Raw genomic sequence first — 10,124 nt, forward strand, 5'->3', positions numbered from 1 at the left:
GGGGTGGGCAACCCGGGCATCAGAATTGTTAGAAACTCCCCAGGGGGATATGCATACATTTACAGTCTGAGAACAAGCTGGACGCAGTGGCTCATGCCTCTAATCCCACACTTTGGGAGGCCGAGGCGGGTGGATCAACTCAGGTCAGGAGTTCACGTCCAGCCTGGTCAACATGACGAAACCCCCTCTCTACTAAAAACATAAAAATTAGCTGGGCACGGTGGTGCACGCCTGTCATCCCAGCTATGCAGGAAGCTGAGGCAGGAGAATTACTTGAACCCAGGAGGTGGAGGTGGCAGTGAGCTGAGATCGCGCCACTGTACTCCAGCCTGGGTAACAGAGTGGGACTTCATCTCAAAAATAAAAATAGAAAATACAAAAAGAAAGTTTGAAAACCATAAAGTTTGAGCCAGGCGCGGTGGCTCACGCCTGTAATCCCAATACTTTGGGAGGCTGAGTCGGGTGGATCACAAGGTCAGGAGATTGAGACCATCCTGGCTAACATGGTGAAACCCCGTCTCTACTAAAAATATTAAAAAAAAATTAGCCAGGTGAGGTGGCGGGCGCCTGTAGTCCCAGCGCTGAGGCAGGAGAATGGCGTGAACCTGGGAGGCGGAGCGTGCAGTGAGCCGAGATGGCGCCACTCACTCCAGCCTGGGCGACAGAGCTAGACTCTGTCTCAAAAAAAACACAAAAGAAAACCATAAAGTTTGAGAACCACTGCTCTAAAGGCTTCCTGAATAACCTTGGCTCCCACACATCCCACACTCCGAGGGGGCCACAGAGCCTGTTAGGACTCACACACCGTGGTGGGGTCCTGCAGAGACCATCTGGTCTCCCCAGCCGTAGCCTCCTGCTTCACGGTCTGAACTGGTCCGCCATGACTACAGGAGCTCAGGCAGCTCCCAAAGCAGGAAGCTGACTTAAGCTTTCAGCTTCTTTGACCCGGGCCTGTGAGCTCCTCCCGTCACAAGGGAGCCTGGCTCCTGGCTGACTTGACATGACAGAACAGTGACTCTCTGATAACCTTAACTGCGAAAGTCAAGCCGGCTACTGGTATGCCAAGACTGTAGATGGATTTAAAAAGGAAAGAGCCAGTTTGCAACAAGCGCACTAAAACGCTTTGGAGAGATACTGGGGACTCTGACCTGCGGATGAGAAAGCAGGCGGTGGGCTCGTTGTTTTCGTCAATGGCTCTGTGCAGGAGTGTCTGAAGGCATCCACCAGGCCCCGGACCCCAGCACGTGGCATCACAGCCATGTCTGACCTGCAGAAAAACGTAGTTATTCACAAACACTGCTGAGCAAAGGCAAACAGTTTTACTACCAAGTCTGAGCTCTATGTATAGCATTAAATCCATTTTCAGATAAGATACAGTTAATTAAATGATAATTACTTCAATCTGTATCACTCATTAGTTTTACAAACACTAATTAAAATTTGCTGTGTGCAAGTTCTTGCACTAGGTCCTGTGGGACAGACTTGGGAAGTATCAACAAGTTACGTTTAATTTGTGTCCTTTAGAGTTGAGTTCTAGAAGGGACAGAAAACACAAAGTGTCAGTGTACACCAACCAGTCCTAAGTAACACACCTGTAACTAACAGGTAAGCTCAACAACTAGCTAAAATCCCCAGGTGCGTAACGCCTTCATACCACACTGCAGGCCCTTCGGAGAGCTGAACCAGAACGTGCAGGTTTGCCTCCACTTTTGGGGCCTGTCTGGCAAACAAGGGTGATAAACCAAGACTGATGAAATGATCACTATGGTGATAATGAGGACACCCCACAGCAAATCAGCCAAGCCCAGGAGAGGACTCCTGAGGAAATGCCGCCATTCTCTCGCTGCTTGGTGGTTTTCTTGGTGACGACAACCTAAAAACAAAAGTGTTGGCCGAGACCACGTTGAACTGCAAGTTTCTTTAACGTGACTTGCGACTGCTTGTCCTTGTCCCACTATGTTACTTGGCAGATCTCCTGCTCCTGTGACAGCTACGCAGGCACCAGCTCCACCCCTGACACAGTGTCTCCCCATCTGTAAGCAGAGGCTAAGGCTGTGCTTGTCTTACCAGAGTGGACGCGATGTCCTCCAGACTGTTCGCCAGGGCCAGCCACAGCGGGGGGTTCCCCTTCTCGTCTGGCACAGACATGTCCGCTCCTCGGGTGCATATGGCATCGACCACGAGTGGAAGCTGGTTTCTGATGGCCAACTGGAGGGCCGTCTCCCCGTCCCGAGTCCTGCTAGGACAGGCACACCCAAACCAACATTTGTAGTTGAGGCCAAAGCACAGAAGGTGCCCTTCCGGGCATTCCAGAGCCCAGAATCTTCCGTACCCCTCATCATATTCACTCACAGTCATTAAATATTTTCTCAGGGAAATTAAATGTGAAAACAGTGTCTGTTCATTCTGCCTTTTTAGAACACATAACCATGTCATCTTATTGCCTCTCGAAGATAACATCCCAGTGTGTTGAATTCTTAGAGAACGACAGTCACTTTTGAGAGCAGTTTAATACAACGCCACCCAAGAACCCAGCTGACAACCCTTCCTTCCCCCGCTCAGCCATTCAGAGTCACTGGAGAGCAAGGGGAGTTCTTTTGAAAATACCACCACAGTAACAATTGGACTCCATGTCACGTCTTTTTCCCCCTCAAGCCTTACTGGTGGCTCATTTGTTGGAACGTTCTTCATTGTAACTGAAATTCCTCGTTAAAAACTGATTTTAGGCCAGGCACGGTGGCTCACGCCTGTAATCCCAGCACTATGGGAGGCCGAGGTGGGCGGATCACGAGGTCAGGAGATCGAGACCAGCCTGGCCAACATGGTGAAACCCCATTTCTACTAAAAGCACAAAAAATGAGCCAGGCGTGGTGGCGGGCACCTGTAATTCCAGCTACTCGGGAGGCTGAGGCACGAGAAACGCTTGAACCCAGTAGGCGAAGGCCGCAGTAAGCCGAGATTGCACCACTGCACTCCAGCCTGGGCAAGAGTGAGCTCCTGACTCAAAGAAAAAAAAAACCTGACTTTAGATTGTTTTTTACAGTGAGACTTGTGCAATACTGTGCACTGGTCCTGAAAGGTTCAGACAAGAGCAAAGGACAGTCCTTTTCTCCGTTACAATCAAGACTTTTGATGATTTTGTGACAACACTGCATTTGTGTGTTTTTAGAGCTATTGTTTCCCTTCCTCTATGTAATATGAAACAAAAACACTTCTACAAGCCAGGCTGTGCTTTTGACATCTCCATTAATTGTTACCTGGTGTTACAGTGGAGAGTGCGGCTTCGTCCTACCTGACATTTATATCTGCCTGGTGCTCCAGGAGGAAGAGTGCGCTCTTGCTGTCCTGCCGCTGTATGGCCATGTGCAGGAGGGTCTGCCCATCCGACATGGTGTCATTGATGGAGGCCCCAGAGCCCAGCAGCTGGGCTGCGATCGTGTGCATGCCTGGGAAAGAAACAAGCCCCGATTTCATCCACGCTCAGCGTTTCCTGCTTCCTCAACATCTTACTACAACAGACATACCCTCTCAACTTCTCAAAGCCAGCAGTTTTCCACTGGATCTAACAGGCTTAACTCAAACAGAAAGGTTATTTCACAACCAAATGATTAGCCCACTCTCCCCTTTCTTTCTCGCTCCCTCTCTCCCGCCCAGCCCTGCTTCAGACAGCTGTCTGTCTGCAGACATGAGCAGCCCCGGCACGGCCTTACCAGTCCATAATGCCAGGCCCAGCACAGTCTGGTCTCGGGAATCTTTGAGGCTGAAGTCCGGAATGATTTGCAAGTTGTTGGTGGCATGAAGAGCATTGGCTGAATGTTTTAAAAAGGAAAAGAACATTTGAGTTCACCATCTGTGGATCCCATATAAAGCATTCAGTAGAGTAGGAACTCAGTTTCAAACTAACTGTTGGGTATAATACGATGAATGCTACAAAAAGAGAGTAGATAAATCTTGTCAGGACTTGAAGCCCAGAAATCTGATATTTTGGAGCAAAACTTACGGGGAAAATGAATTTTTTTAAAAGCTTAAAACACTGACTCTTCACATAAGGAAAACGGACTCCATTACGGAAACACACTTGATCACTAAAAAGACTAGAACAACGCCCCGATGGTGTTTCCTAATACACAATCTTAAAACTTTCCTCCTACAGTCTTAAAACTTCTGTGAGGACCAAAAAAAGGGCACACAGTACCTGAAACCCCACCTCCCTCCAGAAAGACAATGCTAAAAAACCACTGTCCTTAACAAGGATTGAGGCAAGAGCAAAATAAACCTCAGGACAGGAAAGAGAAGGTATGAGGAAGACCTTCTGAGGGAAACGGCCCTTCTGTCCCGCAGGGGCTGCCCTTGGCCCCTCTCTCTGGCCCCGCTCTCACGGGGTGCCTGCCACAGCAGGGTTCTCCAAGACAGTGCTCACACTGAGGCGCAGCTTTGCTTGACCGACACTAAACGGCCTGGAGAAATACTCAAGTAAGACAGACGGCAGAATCAAAAGTTCTACCAGCTTAACCTGACAAGTGAAATGGGCAGGCCCCATCCTGAACACACACACAGGGAAGCAGCAGTCAAGAGCCAGACTACATGCTTCTCTAGTTTGACCTGAGAGGATTTTTTGGGAGTAAGAAACTAGCTATACGAAAGTCACCAACAGAAGAAACATCAACTCTGTAACTAACGATCCTAAACCGCTGTCCCCAAGTCAAAATGATGGACAGTATTCCCACGTACTTACCTTTCTGCTCCAGGATGACAGACACCACGTCCGGATGGTTATAGGCGATCGCCATGTGCAGTGGTGTCTGCAGATAGATGCTGTCCGCCAAGCTGGTCAGGGATGCAGCCTCCTTTGGCAAAGGCAGAGGAGCTTCCTCCGTCTGCAGGTTTGGGTTGGCACCTTGCTGCAGGAGCTCTGCAGTGAGGTTGGCCAGGCCATGCCGACACGCTGTGTGCAATGGGGTTTCTCCCTGAATGGAAACAAATGGCCGAAATCTGAGCACTCACAGGAATTCCCTTCACGAAGGGAGCATGGCAGCCTGAGAGAAAAAACTCGGGTCCTGGGCTCATCCTGTCGCCAGCTGACCCTCCTGATTTCTGCTCTTTTTCTCCTGAGCCATCATTGCTCTCAGTATCTTTTCTTTCTTTTTTTGGTTTTGTTTGGAGATAAGTCCCGCTCTGTTGTCCAGGCTGGAGTGCAGTGTCAAGATCTCGGCTCACTGCAACCTCTGCCTCCTGGGTTCAGGCAATTCTCCTGCCTCAGCCTCCTAAGTAGCTGGGATTACAGGCACGAGCCACCACACCCGGCTAATTTTTGTATTTTTAGTACAGACAGGTTTCACCATGTTGGCCAGGCTGGTCTCGAACTCTTGAGCTTTTGATCCACCTGCCTCAGCCTCCCAAAGTGCTGGGATTACAGGCGTGAGCCACCGCGTCTGGCCTATTTTTTTTTTTTTTGAGGTGGAGTCTCGCTGTGTTGCCCAGGCTGGACCCAAACTTCAAGCCTCAAGCAGTCCTCTTGCCTCAGCTTCCCAAATAGCTGGGGTCACAGGCGTGAGGTAGTGCGCCTGGTTCCACCCTTCGTTTCTTCAGTGTCTTCCCCAAGCACCTTCCAAAAGCTGGCTTCTTGACTTCACCTCCTAGGTCCTCCTTAACCGCCCTTTGCTTTGCTTCATAACTCTTTTTCTCTAATTCTAAAAATAATATATGCTTATTATGACAGAACAATAACAAGCTACAAGTGTCACCAAAATAAACAGTGCAAGCGGGAAAGCCGCGCAGCCCCCACCCGGGAGCGAGGCACCGGCAATCAGCAGCCTCGACACAGTGGCCGTCGCTGCTTCCGCAGCTCCTCACTTGCACTCCGTTTCTGTGGCCTGCTCGCACCAATCTCATCTCGAACTCTGATCAAGACCTCCTTCCCCTACTTTTAAAAGTTAAAAATATTTTTAATTGGTATTACCGGTACCTGATGCAATATTTAAAAAGAAGTTTCCTCTCACATTTGGAACCATTATTACCAGTTTCATGTTTCTCTCCATTGACAGAATACTCCCAGAAAAATGCATGTGTGCACATGCTTAAGCATTTCGGCATGTCTATCTGTATGTCCATATGTATACACACACACTGGAGTTTTCCCACCCAAACAAGTGGAAATGAACAGAACACACCACTCTGCTTGCAGTACGGCACTTGCGTATGGCGCCTGCTCTCATCAGAGCTACACATCATCATCACTTAGAGAGGCGAGAACTCTCCAAGGCTTACTGTAAAAAACAGCAAGATCCCTGGCAGTGATGTTTACAACTAACTGATCACAACCAGTTACAGATTCATTTGTTCCTTCACAGCCACTGCTTCACTTGACTAGCCTTAAAAAAAAAAAAAAAAGCAAGCTCCTACCTCCTCCTTTTCCCTCAAAAAACTATCCTTTCCCAGCAGGAGTCACTTTTAAACTCTTCCAGCTGGGTTTTGTAAATCTCCGTATTTCTAACTAATATGTTTTTATTGCTGCCTCTTGATTTTCCAGCTTTGAACATTATCTGCGGGACTCGCCACGGTGGCAGATAAGGATTGAGTGCTTTTACGCCTTGACCCAGAGCGCACGCTTCCCACCCAAATCCTCCCCACACAGGGGAACCGTAACTGTAGTGTGAGCCCTCCCAAGTATTTCCTCTTCCTCTTCCTCCTTCTCTCCCCCTCCCCCTCCTCAGGGCTGTCTCCTGTTCCAGACCTTCTTCCTACACATTCTCCCTGGGTGTGCTGATCTACTCCACGGCTTCTGCCATTATCTACAAGCAGGAGACTGTCAAACCCAGGCCTCCAGCCCCATTTTTGCATCTTATTTTCCCACAGCCTGTTAGACATCTCTACCTAAATGTTTAGAAATTCAGAAATCACAGTGGAATTTACTCCCCCTACTCAGGTTCCTCCTCCTGGCCAGCTTCCTCTTTTCTCACGGCTTTGCCACAGTAATTGTTTTTTTAAGTTCGTCCTTCGGTGTCCTTGGGGTACCGGTGGTTTCTGGTTCCACAGATAAGTTCTTGAGTGGAGATTTGTTAGATGTTAGCGCACCCACCACCTGAGCAGGGGACACTGCGCCCAGCATCCCCCTTTTATCCCCACCGCCCTCCCAAGCGGCCCCTCCGAGTCCCCGAATTCCACACGCCATCCCTGCACTGCAGCAGCTGGAACGGTTCTCTCGCCCTCGCTCCCGGGAGCCTGAAGCACGCATGTGGTACAGACTGACTCTGCAATTCCTGCGGAACCTGTTCCTTTGGATCCCAATGCAGCGTGAGAGGACAGCGCAGGTCACCGCTTGTCAAGATGATTCCCACTTGGCTCCAGCCTGGGCTCCACGGCACACCCACCATGCCAGCCATCCCAGGCAGCTTTCTCAGCTCCGGAAGAATCGTACTACTTGTCTGCCCAAAACCCTCCAATGGCTCCTCTGTCCCCACAGGATAAAGCCCACACACCGGAAGCCAGTGTTCCAGGCCCTTCTGCAGTGCTGCTCTCCACGGCTTTCCAGTTAGGCCTCCTGTGTCTCTACGGTTTGGGTTTGACCTAGTTTTGCTATGAAGGGTATTCAGAGAAGGAGCAACAGCGGGTAGACAATGTGGGCCTAAGGGAGGTTTTTTTGTTTTGTTTTGTTTTCCAAGACAAAATCTTACTCTTTTGCCCAGGTTGCAGTGCAACGGCGCGGTCTCCACTCACTGCAACCTCTGCCTCCCAGGTTCAAGCGATTCTTCTGCCTCAGCTTCCTGAGTAACTGGGACTACAGGCCCCCGCCACCACGTCCAGCTAATTTTTGTATTTTTAGTAGAGATGGGGGTCTCACCATGTTGGCCAGGCTGGTCTCGAAGTCCTGACCTCAGATGATCCGCCCGCCTCAGCCTCCCAAAGTGCTGGGATAACACGTGTGAGCCACCGTGCCCGGCAGAGGATTTTGAGTTAGGAGATAGTAGAGCATGTCTCTATGCTATTAGAAATGAATAGTGGGCAAAGCTAATGATGCAGGAGGAAAAGAAAGAGACAGTGACACATAGTGGCAAGAGCAGAGGCATGGAGAAGGTGAGAGGGCATGAGATGCTGTGATGTTGAGCCCAGAATAAGCAGCAGTGGGCGCTGGGCCATGCCGTCACTCTGGCTGGAGAGCTGGCTATGTGCAGACACACAGCGGAGTCAGCAGTGTTTTGAAAGGATGGCACTGCCCTCTCTCCTGTACCAAGATATGCTGGTCTGGCTCAGATACCGAGCTCACTGTTGACTGCCGTGCCCAGTGCTGTCGAGACAGTCCAACTAGACAGCCTTGTGCTGGAGTCTTAATACGGACACCTCATTATTTATAATAGTACATAGGTACTGTGTGTGTGGACAGAGGCTGGGGAACGCCCCGGGCTGGAGCATCCACACAGGTATTATTTATAAGCCACCTAACCTCCCAGAACCCCAAGGTCGTTGACTCCGAGAGATTGATGTGGGAAAGGCTTCTTCAATCCTAATAATACATGCTGCTTCCAGGTCCACTGTGAAAATTAAAAGGGGTAATAGCCTTAAAGCTGCTAGCACAAAGTGACCGTAAAATAAATGTGATCTTGAAGACAAGCATATCCTTCCGGTCTGAAAATAATAAAGTAAAAATAACTACCAAATAGTACCTAATGTCTCAGTTATTATACTAATAAGCACTTAATTATATCATTTACTTTCATCTTAACCACACCCTATGAAATCAGTATTAACCTCATTTTATAGATGAGGAAACTTAAAATTAAGACCACATAGGCCTGGGCGCAGTGGCTCATGCTCGTGATACCAGTACTTTGGGAGGCCGAGGTAGGCGAATCACCTGAGGTTGTGAGTTCGAGACCAGCCTGACCAACATGGAGAAACCCCATCTCTACTGAAAAAACAAACAAAACTTAGCCGGGCATGATGGCGCATCCCTGTAATCCCAGCTATTCTGGAGGCTGAGGCAGGAGAATTGCTTGAACCTGGGAGGCAGAGGTTGCGATGAGCCGAGATTGCACCATTGCACTCCGCCCTGGGCAATGAGAGCAAAACTCTGTCTCAAAAAAAAAAAAAAAAAAAAAAAAGACTGCATAGGGAGGAAATGGGAAAGCTGGTAAACTCGGTAACGTCCAACCCCAAAGGTAACACTTTTATTCATAACACCATACATTCTGCCTTGTTAGCGTGCGATATAGACTCATAAAAGACAATCCACATAGGAAAACCCAAGCAAATGGTAGGTTTGTGCATGCGTTTATTAACCTCTATTAAAGTCCATGGTATCTAGTTCAGGGCCTGATAACCCGAACAAGCACTGTTTCCTAAGCAAATGCTTAGGAAATGGTTTTGCTAAATTAATCAATCAACCAATATTTAAGGAAACATAATCTGTTTCACTCTGGCTTTTTAACCATATGCATGTATTATTCTGATAAAAACTGAAAAAAAACACCTATTCCCCTTTTTCCTACATATCCACCAGTGCCATTTCTTCCACAGATCAACACCATTTTCTCCAGCTGTCCGGTCACACTTACCCACTTGTTTCTGTGGTTGACATGGGCACCGTTGGTTGCCAGGAAAAGAGCTGCTGCCTCGTTTCCTGCTCCAGCTGCCCGCTGCAGTAAACAGTTTCCTAGAAGAAAACGGGCATGCTGATTCTTCTGTTTGCATCGAAATGCGGTCACGCTGCACACTGCACAACACCTGCTCTTTCCGCCACCCTGGGACTGGCAAGCCCTCACCAGACAGTAGGTCCGCACCAGACAGTAAGTATTATTTAAGTCCACAAAGGTACTTTCTGCATGTGGACACAGAGGCTAGGGAACGCCCCGGGCTGAAGCACCCACAGAGGTACTGTGTGTGTGGACACAGAGGCTGGGGAACGCCCCGGGCTGGAGCACCCACAGAGGTACTGTGTGTGTGGACACAGAGGCTGGGGAACGCCCCGGGCTGGAGCACCCACAGAGGTACTGTGTGTGTGGACACAGACCCTAGGGAACGCCCCGGGCTGGAGCACCCACAGAGGTACTGTGTGTGTGGACACAGACCCTAGGGAACGCCCCGGGCTGGAGCACCCACATAGGTACTGTGTGTGTGGACACAGAGGA

At 49.3% G+C, this 10,124-nt stretch overlaps 1 protein-coding gene across 2 annotated transcripts in view; it reads right to left on the bottom strand.

Annotated features, from left to right (window-relative positions):
* The window catches only part of ANKFY1 (ankyrin repeat and FYVE domain containing 1), a 116,057-nt gene that overhangs the window by 16,476 nt on the left and 89,457 nt on the right, over nt 1–10,124 (bottom strand). For both annotated transcript variants that reach the window (XM_011980415.1, XM_011980416.1), the window contains exons 10-15: nt 9,552–9,649; nt 4,736–4,967; nt 3,711–3,809; nt 3,293–3,446; nt 2,068–2,239; nt 1,149–1,267 (exon numbers count right to left, since the gene is read on the bottom strand). In XM_011980415.1, the coding sequence (XP_011835805.1) occupies nt 1,149–1,267; nt 2,068–2,239; nt 3,293–3,446; nt 3,711–3,809; nt 4,736–4,967; nt 9,552–9,649 (874 nt within the window). The remainder of the gene's footprint in view (nt 1–1,148; nt 1,268–2,067; nt 2,240–3,292; nt 3,447–3,710; nt 3,810–4,735; nt 4,968–9,551; nt 9,650–10,124) is intronic.

The sequence above is a fragment of the Mandrillus leucophaeus genome, unplaced genomic scaffold, assembly GCF_000951045.1.
Source record: "Mandrillus leucophaeus isolate KB7577 unplaced genomic scaffold, Mleu.le_1.0 Scaffold212, whole genome shotgun sequence".
NCBI lineage: Eukaryota > Metazoa > Chordata > Mammalia > Primates > Cercopithecidae > Mandrillus > Mandrillus leucophaeus.